Raw genomic sequence first — 27,475 nt, 5'->3', positions numbered from 1 at the left:
TAGGACTAAACTTTTGCAGAGATAGAAAAGAAGTCAAGTTTAAAATTCAGAAAAAAAAAAAAAATACAGCATCTGTAAGATAAGTGTACAGCACAGGGATTTTTTTTAAAATAATACGAAAAGCATAAACCTTAAAGGAATCTACGTAATTCACAGCAGAGAGAAAACACACTAATTATAAACACTGAAAAATTATTCAACCAAAGAAATGCCAATTAAAACTCTATGAGATACCATGTTATATCCACTAGATTTGCAAAAAACTAACAAGTCTGATTGGCAAGGAGATATTTCTGGAGGAAAACATAACACTGGTATAAACATTCTGGAAGCCACTTGGGCAACAGTGGTAAGGTTGAAAGTATACAAGCTTTATGACCCAGCAATTCCACTTCTGGCTATATAAACTAAGGAACTCTTCCAAATGTAAGTAAAGAGAAGTGTACAAACAAATAAACACAAATAGCTGCTAATAGAGGAATGGATAAATTTGTGTATTTACTCAAAACATTAATAAAGAAGTAAAAATAACAAATTAGAAACTTCACATATTAATCTTGATAAACCTTGAAACATGTAATTAAAGTAAACTGCAAAAAATTACATGTGATATGATAGTTATTTATTAGAAGTTCAAAACATTCAATAGATATATAATATATAGTTTAAGCACAAACATACATGTATTACAGTTTAGAATAATGGTAAATCCTGAGTTGTGAGAAAGGAGATCATAAGAATGCATCTTTGATCTGCATATTTCTCTTTTAAAAAAGTAAATATGAAAACATGTTAACATCTGTCATTAAACTATTAAATATCTACACAAATCTGGGTTTAACAGCACAAAAATATTGTCAATTATCATCTATATTTCATGTTTAAAATATTTCACAGTTTAGAAAAACGAAGTAAAAGATGAAGTTATTAATAACTAGCATGGAAAAAAATTTTTTAACTGTATGGTTCTATATTATATCATGAACTGTGTTTAATGTTTTTCTCTCCTTAAAAGGAATATACTGTAGAAATCTAGAGAACCAGGTGTACCAAGAGCAGAGGGGATTGTATCATCTTTAATCCTACCACCCATAAGTAATGTCTATTATACCATTTTAGTTTCTGTAAACATTTTAAAATGTGTGTCATTTTTCAGGAAGCTTTTCATCAAATGGTTGAAATCATTCTATTAAAATATTTTTTGCATCTTACTTGTTTGCACCTCCAAACTGATTGAAATTCTCTATAAACAATACTTTTAAATACCTGAGATGTTTCGTCATATGTGAAAGCACATCATTTTTTAAACCACTATACTATTGAACAAACGTTGAAAAGGGTGGCCCAATTTTTTTTTTAACTGTAAATAAAGCAAGAATGAGTACCTTTGTATATAAATCTCTTTTTACATTTTTAATTTTAAATTAAATTATGGGAATATTGGATATAGAGTATAAATAAATGATATAGAGCTTTATATTAATTTATAATGGTATATGACAATATTTGTGTTTCTGTTACTGCAACAGTGCTCCAGACTGCATTTCATTTAACAAAATTTTTGGTAAGAAATCAATGGTATCTAATTGTTCTTTTAATGTGAACTGCTGCTGCTGCTGCTAAGTCACTTCAGTCGTGTCCAACTCTGTGCGACCCCATACACGGCAGCCCACCAGGCTCCCCCGTCCCTGGGATTCTCCAGGCAAGAACACTGGAGTGGTTTGCCATTTCCTTCTCCAATGCATGAGAGTGAAAAGTCAAAGTGAGGTCGCTCAGTCATGTCTGACTCCTAGCGACCTCATGGACTGCAGCCTACCAGGCTCCTCTGTCCATGGGATTTTCCAGGCAAGAGTCCTGGAGTGGGATGCCATTGCCTTTTCTTATTTGAACTTCTACCTTAGAACAAATGGTATTTGCATAATTATTAGCTTATTTATTTTATAACCTGAATGGCCTTTTCACATCTCCCTATATATTTATTTCTATGAACTCTTTTTAATATTTAGAATTTTTATCCCTTTGTCCTATTCATTATGAATCAAATAATGGGGTGAGTCTTGAATTTGGTTTGCTGACATTTGAACCTTATATTTTTATATAATTAAATATATCAACAGTGTTGCCAATTAAGATTTATAACAATTAATCTTTAAAAATCCAGTATGTTTCCTTTTTCTTTGTCACCATAAACCTGTTCTGCTCACTGTCTACTCACAATGGTGGCAAGCAAAAAACCCTGAAAGTCCTAAAGACTTCACTTTCAGGAAGGTTAAAAGAATCCGGGTTACAAGGCTGAAAAAGAAGAGGCACAGGCCCTTCTCTGGCTTATCACTCTTGCAACCACCAGTGCATCTTTCCTGAGACCACCTCCAAAACCGCAGATTGGGATGTGACTCTTGCTGTCGTAAGCGTAGTTTTACACTTGATGAGGTTTCAGTAAGATAATGTATTGAGAGACTGTTGTACATATAAAGTATTATATGGATATGATTATGAACAACAACCAATAATAATTTCAGGAAGAAATCAACAAGAAGTTTTTAAAACTCTTTGGTGGAAGGAATACAAAATGAGATAAAAAGAAATTCACTAGAAATCTTACCGAAGGTCCAGACCAGCTTCTTTCCAAAGTAAATCCATCAAGCGCAGCATTTGGAGTGTCAACATATCCTGCCGTAAATCTAAGCGGAAAAAGCCCCTATATAAGTGCTTTCTACTTTATGCTTAATAACATTAATTTAAGATTAACTAATTCAGCCAGAATTAACTGGCTGGAAAATAAACACTGAAAAATAACCCTTCTGTTCAATTTTTTTTCCCAGAATTTTAAATTTCTTTTAAAATAGTTGTAAGCACATGCACTTAGGTTCACTTAATTCCATTTAACAGACCCAACACAGAGATGATATAATCTTCATGGACAGGGAGAACCTGAAGCTCAATGAATTTCACGTGATTTGCCTGCAATCACAAAACTAATGAATGGAAGCAATCATGACTACCTTCTCCTTGGTGTGATTACTTCAGAGGCATTTCTTTTATAAAATATGGGTAAACTGTTTTAATTAAAATATAAAACTATGGCAGCAATATCAAAATTGTTATCAATGAAACAATGTTATGAATGTATTGAAAATATTCTCTTATACTTTATAAGCTTTTAACCAAAGGAATACACAGCATTGTATTTTGTAGGAAAAAGGGAAAGTTTATTAGAACAATGCATGTAAGTAAGCTATACAAATCACTTTCCCAAAGGAGAAAAAAAGGGGGTTTATGATAGGTCAAATTCAACTGAATGAACATTAATAGCTACCTATTGGCTGCCATCTGTTTGTTCTACATTTTCACATCATCTTTCAGAGAAAGCAAACAGATGACAAACGAAAAATACTAAGAAATTTGGCACTGTAAATAATTTAATACATACCATCACCATTTTTAAAAATCACTCCAACTGAATCCTCACCAAACACCTTGTTGTTGTACACAAGCCACAAAGGCTTCATTTTGGAATCCATGTATTTACACTTCTCAACACTGAAAGGAAGAAAGGGAAAAATTAGCCCACTTCAGTTAAAACATATGGCAAGATTGTAATGTTGCTATGAAATACTAGGCCTGGGAAAACCCCTCACCTGTTCCATTCAGGTCTATGGAAGTCAAAACTATAACACTTCTTCTTGGCAGAAAAGCAACTGTGACCCTACCACTGGTAGGCATGCAGTGATTACAAAGGAGCTGAACTGAAAATCCAGATTTGTCCTTCTCACCCTTCTCACCGCTATATTTAAAACTCCTCCTTTTCTTTCCTTATTCTTCTTTAACTTTTGTTATCATACATGGACAATAACAATCAGAATATAACACTGGATTGTGAGTTTATTCGTGATTTCCTAAGAGGGATCAACTTTGAATCCTGATATACTGAACATAATAATTACTTTCCCATTGTTACTTTTACAGGAAAAGTAAAAATAAGAAATCATTTTCTAAGTTCATTGAAAAATTTCATTTTGATGGAACGTTTAATTAGTAAATAATCTATGATGGCTGCCAACATTTTGCTTACTAAGACTTTCAACTAAGAAACCAGTAATACAGAAAACAAATTTAATTACATACAATTGAACGGAAATTAACTTCCACTAACCCCACTGGTAAATTTAGCTAGAAGGCAAACATCCTACTAACATTAAGAATAACTTCCGAGAACTTTAAGATATCCCTTCTTTAATTTTTTTCCAATTACCAAGAGCTGTCTTCACTGCTCCCCTAAGGCAGTCACTCGGAAATCCCTCTTATAATGTTATTTAAAGGGAAGTTCACCAAGCACAGTATAGAAGGTCACTTACTAGAGTTCTGAGAGGATAACACATGGGTTCAGAGGTGACTGCAGGTCAGAGAGGGCTTCACGGTAAGCATTCTGTTTTAGACAAGTATGCATTGCTTCTTTCCCTTTGGCTCTATTAAGCTTCATTGCATTCAGTTTGATTAAACTATTTAAAGTTTTTAGTTTATTGAGTGCTTCAACCTGAAAAATAAGTTTCCACACCACCAAAATTCATTTTTGTTGAAAACAGTATCACATGGTACTATTAATCAATAACCTTTCCCTATTAACTCTCCTCGCCACAACATACAGGCAGGATAGTCAGCTAAAGTAAAAATAGTACTCACTTTATGACAAATATATTACATACAAGGAAATAAATTAATTGTGAACACTTGTTACTTAAAGTATCATTTTTCAAATGTTCACAAATCCTTTTCTTAAATAAAATCTTATAAACTAGAGAAAAGTAAAGAGACCTAGATTGCAGGTAAGAAGATAAGTATGAAACTTTATTCAGAACTCTAACTAATTGAGTTCAAATAGAATTTGAAACACAATAAATCTGAACCACACTAACTGGGCAACTCTATAGTATGAAAGGAAAATCTGCATTTTCAAGAAACCTGGGATTGACATTACTATCTTTGTTTAACATTTTGTTTAACACTCCTGTTTTACATTTTCTCAGTATATTCTCTTTCCACTAAGAGTGTATCGTAAATGGCTGTTCAATAAAATAAATATGAATACAGACAACAATAGCTATTGTTCAAGGCTAAATTACTGGTTTTTATAATGAGTTAAACTCTAGCTATCAAAACTTGAAAGTGAAAGTTGCTCAGACAAGTCCAACTCTTTTTGCGACACGATGGACTATACAGTCCTGGAATTCTCCAGACCAGAATACTGGAGTGGGTAGCCTTTTCCTTCTCCAGGGAATCTTCACAACCCAGGGACTGAACCCAGGTCTCCCGCATTGCAGGCTGATTCTTTACCAGCTGAGCCACAAGGGAAGCCCAACAATATTGGAGTAAGTAGCCTATCCAGTGGATCTTCCTGACCCAGGAATTGAACTGGGTCAAATCTCTTGCATCGCAGGTGAATTCTTCGACAGCTGAGGTACCAGAGAAGCCTCTATCAAAAGTTACGCAAATAAAAAAAAACTTACGCAAGTAGTACAAGGGGAATCAACAAGGGCCAACTGAATCAAAATCATGTGTTTAAAAGTCAATCTTATTTTTACTAACTTAAGGACTATCCAGGTCATATTAGTCAAATTCTTTAAGACCTAGCCTTGGCCAGCCATAAAACATAGAAAGGAATATTTCATTTTATTATTATGTCATTAAAACTGGAAATAATTGATAAATGTTAAATACATACATCAACATGTAAACTGCATATAACAAGCATATAGAATATATATGCAACAAACATGAACTCTAAGGTTTGCATTTCCATGAACAGATTTATTTTACACCATGTTTTCATTTCTGAATTTTGCTTCTATACAAAGAAACCTCTAAGACTCTATAGGGATGTGAATTCAGCACGCAGTTTCTACAGAAAGGCTGAGGGCTTGCTCACAGGAAACTGGAAAGGTTCTATGTAGTTGGAAGATAAAAATCAAGATTGCTGAAGCTTGCCAAGTCAGCCATCTGTCAAAACCACAGACAGCCCATTTCTCAACAATTTCAGGAGCTGTACAATCACTTGTGGGAAGGGAACTAGCTGAAAAGTGGACTATGCAAATAAGAACTTTTTGTAGTATTTCAAATATGAATTTCTTCCAAATTTGTACAGTTGCAAATGTTCAGGGCCTATCCATAATTATGTTGATATCCATTTCCTGGAACAGTGTTCTGAATACCCACATGGCCATTAACCAAATACCTTTAAGAGTTTCAACACCTTATCATATAGTAAGTTTACAGTGATAACAAGAATTGCCATGTAAAGGGTACAATCTTACCCTGACTGTCCATTAGTCAAGTCAAGAGAGAGTAAAAATAATGTGATCTGACATATGCCATATTTTTGGTGTTATAAAAGGAAAACTGGGGTTCTCAGAGAAACAAGAAAATGCCCAGTGTAGTCTGATCATATGAATGAGTCCAAAGAAGTAGGGACTTTATCAAGGTGTGGGGGATCGTGGTATCTTAAAATTCAATTATTATTCATGCAATGAAAATTACTGCAGAGATTTTGAAAAGGGAATTATTGTTGTTTAGTCGCTAAGTCGTATTCAACACTTTAGTAACCCCATGGAGTGTAGCATGCCAGACTACTCTGTCCACAGGATATCCCAGGCAACAATACTGGAATGGGTTGCCATTTCCTTCTCCAGGGGATCTTCTGCACCCAGGGATTGAACCAATATCTCCTGTACTGACACATGGATTCTAAACCTCTGAGCCAGGAGGGAAACCCTGAACAAAAGGTTAGGAGGTGGGAAACAAATGGCGTTCAAGTGAGAGAATTTAGAAAAGGTAAAAAGGGAGAGGAGTCTTTGCCACAAAGAAAACACAATGTAGTATCAAAAAACATAGTCTGGGAGAGCATATTTAATACTACATAAAATGTCAGTTACGTGAGTTTAATATACTACTTTCAGTTTACATCAGCTAGATGAAACTTGGACTGCAAGGAGATCCAACCTGTCCATCCTAAAGGAAAGCAGTCTTGGTGTTCACTGGAAGGACTGATGTTGAAGATGAAACTCCAATACTTTGGCCACCTGATGTGAAGAGCTGACTCATTTGAAAAGACCCTGATGCTGGGAAAGATTAAGGGCAGGAGGAGAAGGGGACGACAGAGGATGAAATGGTTGGATGGCATCACCAACTCAATGGACATGAGTTTGAGTAAACTCTGGGAGCTGGTGATGGACAGGGAGGCCTGGCATACTGTTTTTCATGGGGTCGCAAAGAGTCAGACACGACTGAGCGACTGAAGTGAACTGAGATGAAACTACCCTGCTAATACTTACAGCTTACATACTGTAATAATTACAATCACATACAGCTTATGGTCTAAATTTATCAGCATTAATAAACACCTAAGTAGTAAACCTTCAGGACTCATTTTTCTAACATGTACTCATATATGTAGAAAAACTGAGAAGTTGATAAAACCCCTGATACTTTCATCAACATCAAATGACACCTGCAAACTCTACAGTATCAACCAGACTGAAACCGACTTTACCCTGGCTTTCCCCAAAGAGACTTTTGCCACAGTAACTCCACACTGGGAGAAAGGAAATAATCAGGCTTTTCAGGGATTTTTGGACACCGTCTCTAAAATGGCACTAACGCAAAGTGACTCAAAACGTCACTGACAATCACCAAACCAAGGAGGGGCTTATGGAGGTCAAGTTAACAAGAGAGTTTTAGCATAGATCTTCCTTGCAATGGGCACAGTTGGTTCCAAATACATCTTGTGGTTATTTCTGTAGTTCAGGAACGTATAACTGAAACAGACAATACTCAGAAGGTGGCAGAATTCCCGTGTTGGTTCCCTGATTTCTGGAGTGAGGGCTACTATGGTCAGAAAGGCTGGGTGGAAGTTATTACAACTGTTTCCACCTAGTGTTAGTCACTCAGTCCTGCCCGACTCTTTGTGAATCCATGGACTGCAGTCCACCAGGCTCCTCTGTCCATGACATTTTCCAGGCAAGGGAACTGGAGTGGCTTGCCATTTCCTTCTCCAAGGGATCTTCCCAACCCAGAGATCAAACCCGGGTCTCCTGCACTGCAGGCAGATTCTTTACTGACTGAGCTACAAGGGAAGCCCGTTTCTACCTAAGAAAATAGTAAATATATTCCTGGAATAACTGTATAGATTAGTGTTATCATCAAGGACTTGATAGATGCAATGTGGTGATTCCCACCACATCCTCATTCATCCCGCCTACTTGGCCTATGCAAAAGATAGATGACTCTTAAAGAATTACAGGGAATTGTTACAGCCTTAACCAGGTGGTATATATCAGAGGCAGTTTCACTGCGTAAGTAACGTAATTTATCTCCTGGTATCTGGTATGCAACTACTGATTAGACAAATGCTTTATTTTCCATACGTGTCAATAAGGACCACCATAAGCAATCTGCTTAAGTTAGCAATGCCAGCAATACACTTCCATTGTCCTAACTCAGGAGTATATTAATTCTCCAGCTCTATGTCATAGTTCATTTGAAGGAATCCTGATTGACTTTCCCTTCAATAAGATACCATGCTGTTCCATTACAGTGATAACATTATGCTGACTGAACCCAGTGAGTAACACACAGCAACTTCTCCGGACTAAAATTTGTATTTCACAAAGTGGGAAATAAATCCAGCAAAAAATCTGAAGCCTTCAAACTCAGTGAATTTCTAGAGCTCAAGGAGTGTGGAACATGTCAAGATATCCCTTTTAAGGTAAAAAATAATTTGGTGCTCAGAACCCTCTTTACAAGCAAAATAAGGCACAACCTAGTGAGCCTTTTTGGATTTTGGAAACAACATATTTCTCTTGTACCCTGGCCTATGTACTGGTTTTGAATGAAGTCCAGAACAAGAGAAGGCTCTGCAGCAGGCCCAAACTGCCACACACGTTGTGGCCACATGATCCAACAGACCTAATGGAGCTTGAACTGCCTTTGGCAGGCTCCTAGAGCTGAATCATAGCACAAGTCCTTAGGATTTGGCAGAGAAACAAAAAATCTACCATCCCCTACTGATAGCTACTCTCTTTTTGAGAAATAGCTGTTCGAGTTTGCTTCTAGGTTTTAGTAGAGAGTGCATGTAATCATGCAACCTGAGCTGCCTGTCAAAAACCAGATTTTCTCTAACCCAGCACACATAAAGATGGGCGAGCACAGCGGCACTTCATGATCAAGTGAAAGTGGTTATATGTAAGACTGTGCCCAATCTGGCCCTGAAGGCTCAAGTTACATGAAGGAGTAGCCCACATATCCATGATTTCCCACTCCTGTTACACTATCTTCTTTCTCCTAACCTACACCATGGCCTCATGTGGAGTTCTTTATGATGAGTAGATACAGAAAGAGAAGACTTAATCATGGTTTACAGATGACTGGATTATAATACATAGGCAGCATATAGCATACAACTGTGGTACGACAGCCACTTTCAGGAATCTATCTAAAGGACAGCAGTGAAGGGAAATACTCCCAGTGTGCAGGACTTTGAAAAGTGTACCTGGATGTTCATTTTACTTTGAAGGTGAAACGGCCATGTGTGTAATTATATACCAATTCACGAACTGTGACCAAATTTCCAAATTTGCTGGCATATTGAGTGCAGCACTTTCACAGCATCATCTTTTATGATTGCAAATAGCTCAGCTGGAATTCCATCACATGCATTAGCTCTGTTCATAGTGATGCTTCCTACCTATTCAATGGAACATAAAATCCTTGATGCCAGCGACATAGCTAACGTGGCGTCACATCACCAATACCTAACAGAAACCCTGGCATATAGCAGGTTCTGAATAAGTATATATTAAGTCATTTTTTAAAAACCTTCTAGTGGTAGGTTTGATAACATTCAATTCAGGAAAAATTACTGCTAAAGAACAGGAGCATGTCACTGTTATTTGTTAATGAAGAATTTCAGCAGGAAGAAGCTAATACAGGGTTGCTTTCCTTGATGGCAGAAATGCTCTCATTTCATCCTTTAGGGCACCAAAAAAGCCACCAACAATCAAGCCTGGGCCATGGCTATGCATCTCATTTGGAAGAAAGCTCTTGAAAAACCATTGCTATTAGCAACGACTTAGCTGTACGAGTCAAGACTATCTCCAAAACAAAAATACACAAATAACTGGATACTGAGACAACTGTCAACAATAACCCTTGATGGAATTCTGTGTTGAGTAAAACAGCATCTGTTTATTGGCTTATGTTTTACTTTAGCTTCAAAGATATATTTATAATGAAACAATGAAATTGTTGTCTATTTTATTTTGATTTAAAAAAGAGAAGTGTTGCCGAAAAGTGTGAAAACTCCCAGTATAATAATAAAAAAAAGACTTAGTTTTATAGTTGGACAGAACTAAGTCTGATTATTCTTTTACTTAAAAACTGAGCTTTTAGCCAACTTACTTAATCTCTTAGAACCTTGTTTTTTACCTTGTCAAATCCAGGCACTATCAGTAACTACTGTGGCACATTATTAGGAGAGTAAAATAGCATACTTAAAACACTTATTATGGTTCCTGGCATATAGTAAGCATTTAATATCTGATCTATTAAAAATGACTAATACCTCATTATCTGCAATGATTAGAAAATGAAGACCTAGGAAGAAAATGACGGAATATGAGAGAGATATTTCATACCTGAAATATCACAGTTTCAGGCATGTATACACAGTTTGAAAAAGCAGCTTGAGTATATTGAATTTTAGAAGTTATAACACCTACGAACTCAGGTGTCAAAATATCTCAATCTAAAACAAATGACAAATGACAGAGCATATGAATCATATATACTATTCTTATAAGAAAGAGTATCTCAGAGGTATGAAAAAAACAGGGTCTAAAGATTTCACAACAGTTGTTACCATCAAACCCACTGTTGCTGCTGCTACTGCTGCTGCGTCACTTCAGTTGTGTCCAACTCTGTGACCCTATAGACGGCAGGCCACCAGGCTCCCCCGTCCCTGGGATTCTCCAGGCAAGAATACTGGAGTGGGTTGCCATTTCCTTCTCCAATGCAGGAAAATGAAAAGCGAGAGTGAAGCCGCTTAGTCATTGTTGCTGCTGCTGCTGCTGCGTCGCTTCAGTCGTGTCCGACTCTGTGCGACCTCAAAGACGGCAGCCCACCAGGCTCCCCCGGCCCTGGGATTCTCCAGGCAAGAACACTGGAGTGGGTTACCATTTCCTTCTCCAATGCATGAGAGTGAAAAGTGAAAGTGAGGTCACTCAGTCATTGTTCAGTCAGTTCAGTTCAGTTCAGTCACTCAGTCATGTCCGACTCTTTGCAACCCCATGAATCGCAGCACGCCAGGCCTCCCTGTCCATCACCAACTCCCGGAGTTTACTCACATCCATCGAGTCCGTGATGCCATCCAGCCATCTCATCCTCTGTCGACCCCTTCTCCTCCTGCCCCCAATCCCTCCCAGCATCAGACTCTTTTCCAATGAGTCAACTCTTCACATGAGGTGGCCAAAGTACTGGAGTTTCAGCTTTAGCATCAGTCCTTCCAAAGAAATCCCAGGGCTGATCTCCTTCAGAATGGACTGGTTGGATCTCCTTGCAGTCCAAGGGACTCTCAAGAGTCTTCTTCAACGCCACAGTTCAAAAGCATCAATTCTTCGGTGCTCAGCCTTCTTCACAGTCCAACTCTCACATCCATACATGACCACTGGAAAAACCATAGCCTTGATTAGACAGACCTTAGTCGGCAAAGTAATATCTCTGCTTTTGAATATGCTATCCAGGTTGGTCATAACTTTTCTTTCAAGGAGTAAGCGTCTTTTAATTTCATGGCTGCAATCACAATCTGCAGTGATTTTGGAGCCCCCAAAATAAAGTCTGACACTGTTTCCACTGTTTCCTCATCTATTTCCCATGAAGTGATGGGACCGGATGCCATGATCTTTGTTTTCTGAACGTTGAGCTTTAGGCCAACTTTTTCACTCTCTGCTTTCACCTTCATCAAGAGGCTTTTTAGCTCCTCTTCACTTTCTGCCATAAGGGTGGTGTCAACTGTATATCTGAGGTTATTGATATTTCTCCCGGCAATCTTGATTCCAGCTTGTGTTTCTTCCAGTCCAGCGTTTCTCATGATGTACTCTGCATAGAAGTTAAATAAGCAGGGTGCCAATATACAGCCTTGACGTACTCCTTTTCCTGTTTGAAACCAGTCTGTTGTTCCATGTCCAGTTAGTTATAACTGTTGCTTCCTGACCTGCATACAGATTTCTCAAGAAGCAGGTCAGGTGCTCTGGTATTCCCATCTCTTTCAGAATTTTCCACAGTTTATTGTGTTCCACACAGTCAAAGGCTTTGGCATACTCAATAAAGCAGAAATAGATGTTTTTCTGGAACTCTCTTGCTTTTTCCATGATCCAGCGGATGTTGGCAATTGAATCTCTGGTTCCTCTGCCTTTTCTAAAACCAGCTTGAACATCAGGAAGTTCATGGTTCACATATTGCTGAAGCCTGGCTTGGAGAATTTTGAGCATTACTTTACTAGCGTGTGAGATGAGTGCAATTGTACGGCAGTTTGAGCATTCTTTGGCATTGCCTTTCTTTGGGATTGGAATGAAAACTGACCTTTTCCAGTCCATGTCTAAATAGGTATTTGGTACTAAAATTTAAGTCATGGTACTAATACTATGAGGAATCCTAATTTTTCAAATAGCATTCAATAACATTCTGCTAAATTTGCCGAAATTTCATTTCTAAGCTTACATTTTTTTATTAAAAAATGTATTAACTGAATTTAGTTATGGAAATCTCTTATGAAACCATGTATTGGAAGAAATGGCATATGACACAATTTATCAAATATCATGTGGCAAAGTGAACATGAAGATTAAAGTAAGCTGATACCTGCTTAGAAAGCGCTTTCATGTGACCTACGCTTCCCCGGCAGTACGCTTCAAGGATAACACCAAATTGTACTGAAACAGCAGGAATGTGTACTTCAGATCTGCAAAAAGGTAACAGTAAAGAAGATTTATCAAACACTTCAGGTCCCCAGATGAAAATACTTTTTTATGAAATTATCTAATGATGCTTATCAAAGAAAGGAAGATCATATCATGTATACAGTCACTGGTTGGATGCTAAACTTTAAATTCTTTAAACACTGTAGTTCAAAAAGAAATGTGATATTAACATTAGTTAATGGTTTATTCCATGAAATCTGAAGTTTTTACATTTTGTTTTCTGCAGTGAAATGATAATATTACCAATTTACAGACAATTAAGATGAAATAGATCTGATTCGTATCACACAACTAACAAATCCCTCAATTGACTTCTATTTGATTTTTTCTCATTTAAAGAATGGTAAACACACTTGAAAAAGGAAGGAATATCTTACTCTTTTATTCCTTTGAGGATTTAAAAATAAGATTGAACTAGATGAGAAAGAAGATAAGTTAAAAAGTTAATAATAAAGAAATCAAGATTCAGAACTACAACCCCTAAAATTACATCAAAATACTATACAGCTTATTTTCTTTAAGAAGCTAAGCCAAAGAGGAGAAAAGTTATCTTTCTCTGTTACTGATTAGCTTCAAAAATATGAAGTCCAGGTGGAAAAAAAGTCACAAATGTCTGAATAGAGTCAGAAACAAAGAATTGACAATTTTCCTAGGAAACAAAAGATCTTTAGTTCTCTTTCTCACTTTTACTCCCATATAAACTTGGTTTACTAAGACGGATATATTTCTGAAAATGACCTTGTCAATAAAGAAGCTAAAAATAAAGTTGCTGTTATAGGAAAACCTAAAATCTTTTGTGTGTGTGTGTTTATACATAATTTTATTTATTTATTTTTTGGCTGCCTTGGGTCTCCATTGCTGGGTGGGCTCTTCTCCAGTTGTGGTGACTTGGCTTCTCATTGCGGTGGCTTCTTTTGTTTCAGAGCCTGAGCGCTAGGGCGCATGCGCTTCCGTAGCTGCCCAGGCTCTACAGCGCAGGCTCAATAACTGTAGTGCACGGGTTTAGATGCTCCATGGCATGTCGGATCTTCTTCTATCAGGGACTGAACCTGTGTCTCTTTCGTTGGCAGGTGGATTTTACCTCTGAGCCACCAGGGAATCCCTAAAATCTTTACTTACGCAATAGTAGCAATGATGATACAACTATCCACGACCTTTTGGAGGCATAAGTAAGTCTATTTCTTAATCCAAATATGTTAACACAATAAGTATACTTTACTGGAAAACAGCAATACTTATAACCTATAACCATCAGTAGTAGTAATAAAAATTACTATGATGAAAAGTTATTAATTACATTAAAAACCAAGGAGGCATAGGGGGACATTTATCTGAGTTACATTGCCAAATCATGAAAATTGAGAATCTGGGTATTGAGAAATAGGAGAAGACACCGGGAAAGCATAAATGTTATGGATGACTCAAACAAAGCAGCTGGACTGTTCTGCTAAATGTTGTATATTATGTTGATTAATACTCACAAAAGCATATCATGGACTCAATTTGAAATATAAAAGACTTACCTAAGGTGCCAAAATAAAAACTGCCCTATCCTCCGATTAGCAAGTGCTCTTTCTAGTAGGAATCTAGACAAGGCACAATCGAGAAAAGGCTCATATTTTAAAACTTGCACCAACTGTAAAAGATATTGAGAGAGTTCTTCATCACTGAAAGAAACAAAACACAGAGTAAGTCACTTAATAATCAGAGCTGGAAAAAGACCCCTTCTTACTTATCAAACTTCAAATACTAACTTTGAAACAATGGTTCTTGTGGGTCAAGCTTGTTGCATACCTATATTCAGCTTCATGACTACAATAGCACAAAATAAGCTGAGGATTTCTGGTGGGCAAAAGAGTGTATGAAAAGGAGCAAAGAATAGCTAATATGGAGCACTTTCAGTAAGTTAACGAGGTTGATACAACTGATGACTGTATTTACAATGACCCCAGAGTTGTAATAAAAATAGTTTTCTAATCATGCTGAAGAAGTTTAAATACTCAATCAACCAGTTTTTTAAAATACAAATTCCATCAGTACTTCAGCAACTTAGTTTTCCTTTCCTATCAAAAGGTTAAGTAATTTTTGCTCCCCGATAATGAATGAACAATTAAAATCTTCAAATACTTTGAAGAATAAAGAGTGCATTTATAAGCTGGAAAGACTCAAAGAATTAACAAAACACTATAATTAAATGAGCTAAATTAATTAAGATTGTGGCTCTCTATTTTGTATTTATCTCCAAACCATTCACATGTAAACAGTCTCATTAGAGGCAATTCCTGTAGTCAGGTTAAGATTCGTTATCTCAAGTCCCCTACTTGGTGACTAACCTTGGACAATAAACGGTTAAGAATGTAGTCTAAATCAGATGTGGAACCTAAATCTAGGACATTATTCATCTAAAAAAACCACCTCATACGCAGAAAATTTAACAGAGGAAGATGCATTAGAATTACCTATATGGAACATGAGATCACAGCAATCTTTGCCTAGGGGTCAATATATTTGAAAAAAAAAAAACAACTGGCTCATTCCAAGGAGGTGGCCAGGTAGCCCCTCCCCATCAGGTATCCAATGCAAACTTAGGGAAGCTGAGGAACAATGGGGAGCCTCATTTTTAAAAACTATCTATATAACAATTTTAAGCTTACTGTAAAATCCATGCCCATTATAAAATCTATAAATAGTGTAAATGATAGAAGTATAGAAGAGGCTTCCTCTTTCCTAATACTTAAAAAGATGTCTCATAGACATACCTGAAAAAATATTTCGTATAATTTGCTTTGAATATCACACAATTTAAAACATAAATGATTTATTTAAAAAAGAAAAAAAAATCACTGTATCCTTAATTTGCTGAGAAGTTTTGCTTTTTAAATAATCATACAAAGACTTCCCTGGTGGTCCAATGGTTAAGATTCTAGACTGCCAATGCAGGGGGTGCAGGTCTGAGAACTAAGATCCCACATGCTGTGCGTCACAGCCAAAAGAACAACAACAAAAAAAAAACCATACAGTATAACCCCTCCTTTTGAGGCTAGAAGGAAAATGGAAAAAAATTTAAATGCTCATTGTCTGAGATTGTCTCCATAACAATATTTTATCAAATAAATCCCACAGATTCTCACACATGTATTACCCTAAAGGGACTATACAAACATGTTCACTGCATTGTTAATAATGGGAAATTTTGAGAAAATCTAAAATGTTCTTCAATAGAGAAATGGAGAAATATAATAAATCTCTATGACAGAATATTACACACTAGTGGAAGGAATAAACTACATTTATACGTAACAGAAGACTGTCCTCAAAAACATAATGTTTGATAAAGGAAAAAAAAAAGTAAAACTATATGTAAGACACATTTCTGTAATTTTTAAATGTACAATATTATTTCATAGCTATACTATATAGATATATAAAACTGATAAAAACAGAAAAATGATGTATAGAAGAATACACACCAAATTTGTGGTAACAGTTGTCTCTGGGAAGTGAAAGTAATCAGGACTGAATAAGCAAACTATGAAGACTAACTGTAATGTTAATTGCTTAAAAAATACAAACTTAAAAGTAAAAACTTTAAAAATACAAATTAAGAAATTAACATTTCTTAGTTCTGGGTAGTGGATGGAAAAGAGTTAATAGAATAGCAAGCCAGATTGCTATCCTTTGAAAAAGTAAGCGTACAAGGTTAGCCCTTAGCTGACATCTGGGAATGTAGACGGGGAAGGCTTCTCACCACCCTAACAGATAAGACTGGGTCACTGCTTAAACTGTTTTTGCAAACAGTACGGCTTATGCCCAACACCCATTTTCATTCTAGGAGTCTAGGATTTGGGAATATGCTAAACAGAGGTACTTAAGTGACTAGGTCTTAATAAAAATCAAACTAACAAACAAACAAACTACAACCAAGTCTCTAACAAGCTTTCTGGTAGACAGTATTCAGGCATGCTGTCACAAATTGTTGCTGGGGGAATTAAGTGTAGTCAGTGCGACTCCTTTTAGAAAGAACTCTTTGAAGCATCTCTCTGGTTTCCTCTGGATTCTGCCCCATGAATTTTTCCTTTGCCAATTCTGCTCTGTATTCTTTTGCTATAATAAATCTTAGCCAAGAGTCATGGAACTGGAGAGTGATCTTGGGGACAACCAGAAGCAGTTTTTGATTGTTTTTTTTGTTATAGAGAGGGGACTGCCCTGATGGTTCAGTGGTTAAGATACGGTGTTTCCACTGCAGGGGTGTGGGTTTAATCCTTGGTCAGGGATCTAAGATACAGCCATGTGGTGTGGCCAAGAAGAAAAACATCTGTATCGTGTGTGTGTGTCTGTCTGTGTGTGTGTGTGTGTTTTGGATAGGAGAGACTTGAGAGTATGAGAGAATAACAGGAACGAAGGGAACAAATGCTTTGAACTGAATCATTCCTAGCCTTTTCCTTTCTTACAGAACATCCAAGCAGATCTCAACTTCTCTTCTCACCCACAAGTTATTCCTTGACCCCAAAAAGCCTCCTGCAGGAGATACCTCATCTGTTGTAGGCAGCCCACAGCATATTCTCGCACATACTGATCTGGATAATTGAAATCTAGAAGCTCAAGGGCCTCCCGGGGGGGCAGTTTAGGCCAAATCTGAAGCAGTGCTTGAAGCTGTTTAAAAGTTGAAAGGAAAAAAGATTAGTTTTCTCTCCTATAACTTCTGGACCACTTATGTTTTTTCTCAGTACACAGGAACAGAGATGGGTCAAAAGAAAGGAAAAGTATACGTTCAATTACTAAGGTCTCAAAAATCCATTATTGCTAATATAGGTTAATAAAAGATGGTCTCTGCTGACATATTCTATAGGTAAGCAGGCAAAAAAGCAATTATGTACTTAGCTGGAAGTAGAATGATACACTGAATATATGAACTCTACAATCATTAACCATTAAAAATTTTTTTAAAAGGAAATAAAGGCAGGGGCAAGAGGAGAGAAGAAGGTGAGAGGAAGGGGAGGAGAGAGAAATGACTAAGAAATACTTAAAGGCCTTTGAGGGAGGCTAAAGAGGGAGGGATATATGTATACTTATAGCTGATTCACCTTGTTGTACAACAGAAATCAACACAACACTGTAAAGCAAGTAACCTCCAATTAAAAATAAAATTTTTAAAAAAGAAATACTTAAAGGTAAAATCCAAAGTACAAATATAAGCTGAAAAAGTACATTAATAAATCAACATAAAACTATCTTGAGAGTTTAAGAGAGTTTATATCTGTCACTTTATAAAACTTTATTGACTAGAATACATTTAAATCCTTTAAATCATAGTAAGTTACCCACAGGAAATAAAGAGTACCTAGTTTATTAAATACAGCCAGTTTCCCATTTACAGATGCCACTTAGAAATTTACGAGACATAGGATAAAAAAGCATCCCATGGAGGGATGACCTGGGATTACTGGTGAAGGCTGGGTTCAGGTGGACATGGAAACCTAAGTTCCAGAAAACCCAAATTTCTAGAAAGGATTTCATCTGCCTCCCATGAGAATGAGTGAGACTCATCAGAGTTGATTTCCTTTTATGAAGGGTTGATACTGGAAAGAGTCCCTTCCTCTTCATGATTTTGATATCTTTATAGCTTACATTCTTATTGCTGAAGGGAAGTGTGAGGAAAAGTGGTTATGAAGGAGAGTGAAACACTTTTTTGATAATTATGAGTTGTGGCTGTCCAAAGCGCAACCCTATCTGACAGAGTCTTATTCCTTAATTTCTGATTTATGTCGCTGGGTTTTTTGGATATTACTTAAACAGCACTGACATCAAGACCAAGGAAGAAGCACAAAATGTATGCAAGACCAGAGTTACAAGAATATGGCAAAAGATGGCAACGGCTGAAGGCTTCTCTCAATTGCATGTTCAACCTCAAAGTCGTGTTGCAGGAGGTGGCCTGTGAAACCTGCTGCCTGCCTTGTCATTTGTCATTTCAGCATTTGTGAGAAACTTGGGCTTTGACAATTTCATAAAAATAATTTAAATTTGTTGTTTTCATTATGAAAATTATAAAACTTCTCATTAGTTTCTCAAGTGCCCAAAAAAAGCCAACATCTAAATGAGTAACTAGTTTCATAAATTTAAGTTCTCTAATGATAATTTATAAAAAAATTAACTTTAAATTGCTTTACATTAGGAGAAAAAATAACCCTCGAGTAATTTTTAGAGATTGATTACATTACTATTATTAATATACATTTACATAAATTACTAACTTGGATATGAAATGTGATACTTTGCAACTTATATAATAGATTATATCAAAGTTATTCAACAAATACAGTGAAATGTTACTTTTTACATTTTAACTTTTACCTTAAATCTTGATTCAATTATTCTTAAACTACTAAAGGAAAAGATTACCTCTTATACTTGTTCTTTTAATGTATACAGTACTTGCATGCATACAGGACACAGGCAGACATACATACACTTACCTGTGGTATCAAAATCCCACGGGGATAGGGCTGTTAGGGGAAAATTACGTAAAAATGCTCCTCAGGAGTGTAATAATGAAAAAAGATGGAGGAATACTGGTTTAAAGATATGAAACACCTACCTAATCCCAGGTTTTACCACACAATTCCTCCAAAACTCTAATGGACCAGAAGTCTTTATATAGATAAGGAAGACTGTTCCCTAAGGAACTGAAACAATAGTTTAAAAAAAACTCCTAGCATCCCCAGTTAACACATGGAATACACTGCTCCACAAAAACAATACTGGGATAGATAATGTTATATAATACCAGAGGTTCAACTATGTTATGGGTTAAAAATAGCCCTACTACTGAGAAGTAATTCTTTCAGTATGTTATTTATAATTTTTAAATTGAAATATAAACATTAAATTACAAACACTCATCACTTCAGTTTGATGAAAACTATGGAAGCAAATAGGGAAGGTAAATCTGACTTAGCCAAATAAATAGTGAAATAAGTTTCACTATTTTAACTATTTTTCACTATAAATAGTGAAATTAACATGTAATTAATTGCTCATCTCCTGCAGAGAGGACTGAATTAATTTCACTATCTATATGGCTATTGAAATTCCTTCTGCAGTAAGCTAAAAGAATACTTTCCTGTGGATTAATGGGAGGCTAATCTTTTATAGGATTTTCACCCATGGCTTATACCTTCAGAATCACAGTACAAATTTGCACCAGGTTCTGACTCGCCACTTCTCTTAGGCAGTCAATTTTTAAAAAATTTTTATTTATTCATTTATTTATTTTTGACTGCACTGGGTATTAGTTCCTGCACAAGTGCTTTCTCTAGTTTCAGCGAGCGGGGGCTACTCTCTACTTGTAGGGCATGGACTCTAGGGCACGTGAGTTTCAGTACTTAATGGCTTGCAGGCTCTAGAGACCACAGGATCAGTAGCTGTAATGGGCTCAACTGACCCATGGCATGTAGAATCTTACTGGCCCAGGGATCAAACCCATGTCCCCTACATCATCAGGTGGATTCTTAACCACTTGACCACTAGGGAAGTCTAGTAGTCAATTTATTGAAAATATGGTTTATATTCTCTTCTGCCAGTTCAGTGTAACTGGCAATGGTACAGGACTGGGGAGAAGCCAAAACACACAATTTTTTATTCTGTTGCTCTTCCTTCCTAGACTACTAAAAGGGTGGCTTAGGATCATGAAATTCATGTCTTCCTGTACTTGCTTATACATGTATAGGTTTTTCTATTAGAGTATTAAGTTACACTACTGACTTTTTCTACACAATGGAGGAAATTAACTTGTACCTGAAAACAGTAAATTTCAGATTCACTCATGGAAATGAGACAAGTATACTAAACTCAGTATAAAAATCTGTGTCCCGGGGTTTCAAATAAAAAAATACTGAGCTTGAACTCTCTTACTCTATTTTCTGACAGATAAAATACAAAACCTCTTTTTCAGATATCTTAAAGAGTATAGTAAGAATTTTTTTTCTATTCTAATTCTATACAAAATAATAAAATGATGCATTTCTTGGATAGGCACTTAGAAACGAATGCTATTCATGAGAAGTAGGCAAATGTGCCAACTAAAGAATTCTTATATCTTACATTCAACCATTATGGGGGTTCACAGAAAACTAATCTTGAATTTAAAGAAATAACTGGTTAGATGACAAATATATCGGAACAATTAAAATCTAGCTTTAAAAAAAAGATATCCTGACAAAAATAGCTTCTTTTCAGAATAAGTAATGGTCATGTGGCCTAACTGTATAAACAATTCAAATAAGGCACATCATATAATTTTGTAACATGATTCCAACTGTTAGACACTAGGAATAAAAGAAATGCTTTCTAAACTTAATTTGAGAAATAAAACAATAAAGCAAAGATTTTAAAAATACAAGATTAAAAGAAATATGCATTTCTCAACTAAATTTAACTCATTATAGATTTAACAAAACAAGAAAAAAATTTAAAGACCAACTGAATTTAAGTAACTAAGGTGAATAAATGTGGTTCTCTTAATATACCAAATGTATTCATTCTGATTAAAAAATCATTTCAAGAATCTTTCTGGAGAACGTTGATAACCAAATGAATTTAATAACGCCACTGTTTTTTCATAGATTCTTGAAAATAAAATCAAGTAGCTAAAATTTGGTGGCTTCTTCTGGATCCAAATTTTTTTTTCCTTTTCTCTATACTGCCTAAAGGTTCATCAATACTGCCCAACTTTAAATAAATAGTAAAAGTGATGTCTTAGATCATTTAATTTATGATCTAGAATGTTAACTTCTAAAAACAGAGGTTACTTTCAAACAACACATATGCATTTTAGACATTCATTGCAAAGGGTCTTAAAATGAAAACCTAGGAGTTCACTGACAAAGCTGGTAAAAGTAACCCAGGATCTACCATATGCTGACAGAAATTATGAATGATTATTCCAAGACCTACGTTTTAGTCATCTCTAGTAAACGACATAGAAAACTTACTCAGAATTTGGGATTTTGAAATCTTAAAACTTTCTGGTCTACCATTTAGATCAGAAGGTCTGAGAGTTTAAAACCTGAAAACTTTTCCTGCAGAAAATTATCCTACCTATGGAAACATACCTTTGTAGGAAAAGACAATTTACATGAAATCAATAAAGTAATATAACGACCAAATGGAGTTACAAAAACAATCTCTTGTTACCTGAGCAACATCCTCAAGTTTATTCCACTTGATCGACAGCAGCAATTTTGGCAATGCGTGTGGGAAATTCTCTCTGCAGTCTTGTCGCAAAGTCCAAATAAGATCCATTTCATTCTCACACAGTTGAGACAATGGATCCCTGTCCAAGATTTCTTTTAGTACAGCAAGAAACTTCTTTCCACCTCGACTCTAAGAGAGCAAAATTACTCGTTACAAAACTAAATCGTGTAAACATAACTGGTAAACCTAGAACACAGGGGTTAGGGGCACCAACTCCCAAGCAGTAGAAAATCCCTAAATTCGTGCATTTAACCAAACCACGAATCATGTGGTAGTGTAGAATATGTATATTTTTTAAAACTTCACTTGATCTGCACAGCTCAAATCTGTGATATTCAAGGGTTAATTATACCATGAATTTTTAAAATAATTAATGAACTTTAAAATGTGAGATACTAACAATCTAATTCATTAAAAACTTGGAGCTTCCTTTAAAAGTTTTATTAACCTGAGTATTAAATTTGTAAACTAATGATGAAGGAAAAATTATTCTTAGTTTTTTTAAAAGAATAAAAAAGAATCCTCTTTTAAAGTCCACGTACAAACACTAGGTGGCAGAATTGCAATTTGGATTAAAAAGAAGTCATATTTGAACTGAGTTTCTCATCTTTTGATATTTTTAATTGCTTTAAAGAAAAAAACAAAATCAAAGATGTACCAAACATATGAAGCTTTTTTAGAAAAAAGTAATAGGTGCCTTCTCAGCTCTGAGGCACTAAACCATTTAGATTCAGAACTGAATCTTGGCTAAAATCAAACATTAAAAAAGAGTTATCCCATTTTCTTTCCCAATCCTTATAAGAATATATTAAAATAAAGAAAATGGACCATACTGTTTATTCAACCCAGACTCTGAATTAAGACTAACATGAAAGAAAGAAATACAAAATTTCCCAAATATAAAGAAAAACTATAGCATTTAGGCAAAAATGTATCTCCGTTACCCCACCCCCTCAAAAAAATCTCCAGAACTATCTGATAAGATTGTGTAAGGAATTATTAATATATTCTATTACTATGCTATTTGGTACTTGAAATTACTTTAGCTGGGATTTCATATCAACATTAAACTGAATAAATCAAACCACTAACTTTCTAAAGTAGTGAGATTCAAAACAGTATATGCATATGTTAAAAAGAATTAGGATAACATAGAGAAAATCTGAAACAGTCAATGAAAACACCATTGGAATCAATAAGCAATTACACAAGTGTGGAATACAAGGTTAATATATAAAAGTAAATCATATTCTTATGTATTAGCAATACACAAGTGGAATTTGAAATTAAACAACACAATACCATTTACATTACTACCACAAAATAAGGAAACAGGCATAAAGTTAACAAAATAAATATAAGAACTATATGCGGAAAACTATAGAACTCTGATGAAAGTAATCAAAGAATTAAATAAATGGAGCTATATTTCATGTTCATGGATAAGAAGACTCAAAACTACTGCCAGCTTTCCTCAACTTAATATCAACAGATTCAATTCAAACCCAATTAAAATCTCAGTAAGTTATTATGTGGCTATCAAAAAACTGATTCTAAAGTTTATATGGAAAGGCAAAAGACTCAGAAGATTCAACACATTATCAGAGAAGAAAGAACAAGGTTAAGGTCAGCATGACCCTTTGGGTCAACATGACATAGGTAAAAATAAATATGAAATACAAAACTATAAAACTCCTAGAAGAAAACAGGAGAAAATCTAAATGACCTTGGGTTTGGTGATAACTTTTAACATATAACACCAGATGCATGATCCACCAGTGAAAGAACTGATAAGCTAAACTTCCATGAAATTTTAAATTATCTGCTCTGCAAAAGAAGCTGTCAATGGAATGAAAACAAAATCCACAGACTGGGGGAAAATATGTGCACATATCTTATAACAAAGGACCGGTATCCAAAATATACACAGAACTCTTAAAACTCAACAGCAAGAAAACAAACAATAGACAAATATACAGATCAAAGACCTGGACAGATACCTCATTAAATAATAAATATAGATGGTAAAATACATATATATATATGAGGAAATCAGTCCTGAATATTTATTGGAAGGACTGATGCTGAAGTTGAAACTCCAATACTTTGGCTACCTGATGCAAAGAACTGACTCATTGGAAAAAGACTCTGATGCTGGGAAAGATTGAAGGCAGGAGGAGAAGGGGACGACAGAGAATGAGATGGTTGGATGGCATCACCAACTCGATAGATATGAGTTTCAGCAAGCTCTGGGAGTTGGTGATGGACCAGGAAGCCCAGTGTGCTGCAGTCCATGGGGTCACGAAGAGTCAGACACAACTGAGCAACTGAACTGAACTGATATATGAAAAGATGTTTAACATCACATGTCAGCAGGGAAATGAAAATTAAAGCAAAAAAGAACTATGACTACATACCTATTAGAATGGCCCAAATCCAAAACATTGAACATATCAAAAGCTGCTAAGGATGTGGAGCTACTCTTATTAAATGCTGATGGGAATGCAAAATACTACAATCACTTACGAAGACAGTTTGGTAACAAACAATATCATGCTCCTTGGTTATTTGTATTTACCAAAAGGAGTCAAAGCTTATGTCCACACAAAAACCTGCACATGGATGTTAATAGCAGCTTTATTTAAAGTTGGCAAAACTTGGAAACAACCAAGATGTTTTTCAGTAGGTGAATGGGTAAGTGAATGGATAAACTGGAATACACAGAAAGGAAAACTATTTAGCACTGAAACAACTGAGCTATCAAGTCACAAAAAGACACAGAGAAACGTTAAATGCATATGACTAATAGAAAGAAGACAATCTGAAAAGGCTATATGTGGAATGGTTCCAACTACAACATTCTGGAAAAAGCAAAACTATGGAGACATTAAAAAGGTCAGTGGTTGCCAGGGACAGATATGTCATTATGCATGTGTGCATCCATGCTCAAGTGTGTCCGACTCTGCTACCACATAGATTGTAGCCACCAGGCTCTGTCCATGGAATTTTCTAAGAATACTGGAGTGGGTTGCCACTTTCTCCTCCAGGGAATCTTCCTGTCCCAGGGATGCAACCCACGTCTCCTAAGTCTCTTGCATTGACAGGTGTTTTGTTTATGACTACACTACCTTGGAAGTCCTATATGTCATTATACATTTGTCCAAACCCACAGAACACACAACAGCAGGAAGGAAATCTAAGGCAAACTATGGCTGCTGAGTGATTATATTAACGTAGATTCTTCCCTAGTAATAATACCATTCTGGTGAGTGATGCAGATAATCAGGAGGCCTATATATGTGATATGTACAGGGGCAGGGATATATGGAAAATCTCTGTACAGTCCTCTTAAATCTGTTTTGAGCCTAAAACTTCTCTTAGCAAAAATAAACTCTTTTTATACACATGTATCCATACACACACAAACTCTCTCTCTCCTCCCATGTATGAATTATAGTAGGTTTATATTCAGAGCTTCAATCTAAAAAAGGTATGTTTTATTTCATGAACATGACTAAGTTTCTTTGAAAAATGATCATGATAAGTAATCAGAATTTGAAAATGAAACTCCTACACTTACATATAAAAGTGAAAGCTGATACTGCAAACAATGAAGAATATAAATTGTTCATGTGAGAGAAAGGCAGACTGTTGAGTTAAATAGTGAAAAAAGCTAGCAGACATACTATAATCTCATGGATCAAAATAAGACTTTACAGACCTGCTACAGGTAAATATCCTGAAGACACAGTAGTGAAGGAAGAGGGAAGAGCAATGAGTTAGCTGTGTAACTGCACTGTGATTGTTTACTGAGCTATGAAAAGCACAGTACTGAATAAGTCCAAGATAAAAACAAACAACTACCAGAAATGTTGCAGGAAGCAAAAAAAACTAAGAACCTTACGTTCTTTTACAAAACAATCAGCAATGAAAAATTATATTTCAGTGCAACTGAAGAACTTACACTCATGTTAAAATGCTGGAATTTAAGTAATGATGGAAAAAAATGAAAATTAACACTAATATTCTCTACTTTGTTTTTATGTTTATATTTTTCAACTTATATACATATTATGAATTACTGACCAAAATAAAACACATCATATGTATCCTGCCATGAGCATATGAAAAAAGACTATGGCTCTTTCCCCTTGCTCACTGGAGGTAGGGGGTCAGGGGTCTGGAAAATTCATTGTCATATTCAGAGAGGCTACAAACTCAAAATGTGTTAGCAATAAGCTATCAAAGGACAGAATTAACCATGCATTGGCCAGACTGGGGACCTGACAAACACACACCTGAGGATGAGACAGCCCATGCAGTCATGGCTGGTGGGACAGAGAGTGAGAAGACAGTTAAATGTTGGGAGATTAATTACAAACAGAGGATTGAGCAAATAAATATGTTAAGGTTGATAGGAATCCAGATTACACACTGTCAGAAAAAGTAAATCAAAATATATTAAGGCAGAGACTAAAAAGAAATCCTTTGGTAGCGAATCCAAATAAGAGACAGAGATAAGAACTCGTAGTTTTCAGTAGATAGACAAAGCAAAGAAACTTTGTTGTCGTTTAGTCACTAAGTCATGTCTGATTCTTCTGCGACCCCATGGAGTGTAGCCCGTCAGGCTCCTTTCTCCACGGGATTTCCCAGGCAAGAATACTGGAGTGCATTGTCATTTAGTTCTCCAGGGGATCTTCCTGACCCAGGAATGAAACTTGCATCTTCTATATTGGCAGGTGAGTTCTTCACCACTGAGTCACCAGGGATGCTTTAATATGCAGCTAGGTGATAAAGATACCACCTAGCTCTGTTTCATGAAAAGACCTAACGCTATTGCATGCAAAGGACAATGAGAATACCGAGTGCCCAGAATTTGGAATAGAAATACTTTCGACAAACAAAAGGAATCAGGACTCCCAGGAGGAATGACTAAAGCCAAAGTTCAGTTCAGATCAGTTCAGTTCAGTTCAGTTGCTCAGTCGTGTCTGACTCTTTCTGACCCCATGAATTGTAGCACGCCAGGCCTCCCTGTCCATCACCAACTCCTGGAGTTCACTCAAACTCACGTCCATTGAGTTGGTGATGCCATCCAGCCATCTCATCCTCTGTCGACCCCTTCTCCTCCTGACCCCAATCCCTCCCAGCATCAGTATCTTTTCCAATGAGTCAACTCTTCGCATGAGGTGGCCAAAGTA

General features: G+C 35.9%; 1 protein-coding gene across 2 annotated transcripts in view; it reads right to left on the bottom strand.

The window, feature by feature from the left end:
* PIK3CB (phosphatidylinositol-4,5-bisphosphate 3-kinase catalytic subunit beta) overlaps window positions 1–27,475 on the bottom strand; it is a 184,145-nt gene that overhangs the window by 22,833 nt on the left and 133,837 nt on the right. For both annotated transcript variants that reach the window (XM_069564200.1, XM_069564211.1), the window contains 7 exons: window positions 22,218–22,406; window positions 17,557–17,678; window positions 14,549–14,692; window positions 12,907–13,006; window positions 4,356–4,534; window positions 3,431–3,540; window positions 2,603–2,681 (listed from right to left, as the gene is read on the bottom strand). In XM_069564200.1, the coding sequence (XP_069420301.1) occupies window positions 2,603–2,681; window positions 3,431–3,540; window positions 4,356–4,534; window positions 12,907–13,006; window positions 14,549–14,692; window positions 17,557–17,678; window positions 22,218–22,406 (923 nt within the window). The remainder of the gene's footprint in view (window positions 1–2,602; window positions 2,682–3,430; window positions 3,541–4,355; window positions 4,535–12,906; window positions 13,007–14,548; window positions 14,693–17,556; window positions 17,679–22,217; window positions 22,407–27,475) is intronic.

Source organism: Ovis canadensis, chromosome 1, assembly GCF_042477335.2.
Source record: "Ovis canadensis isolate MfBH-ARS-UI-01 breed Bighorn chromosome 1, ARS-UI_OviCan_v2, whole genome shotgun sequence".
In the NCBI taxonomy this organism is placed as follows: domain Eukaryota; kingdom Metazoa; phylum Chordata; class Mammalia; order Artiodactyla; family Bovidae; genus Ovis; species Ovis canadensis.
Note: the sequence above shows the minus strand (reverse complement) of the source record. Positions and strands in the feature narration are given on the sequence as shown.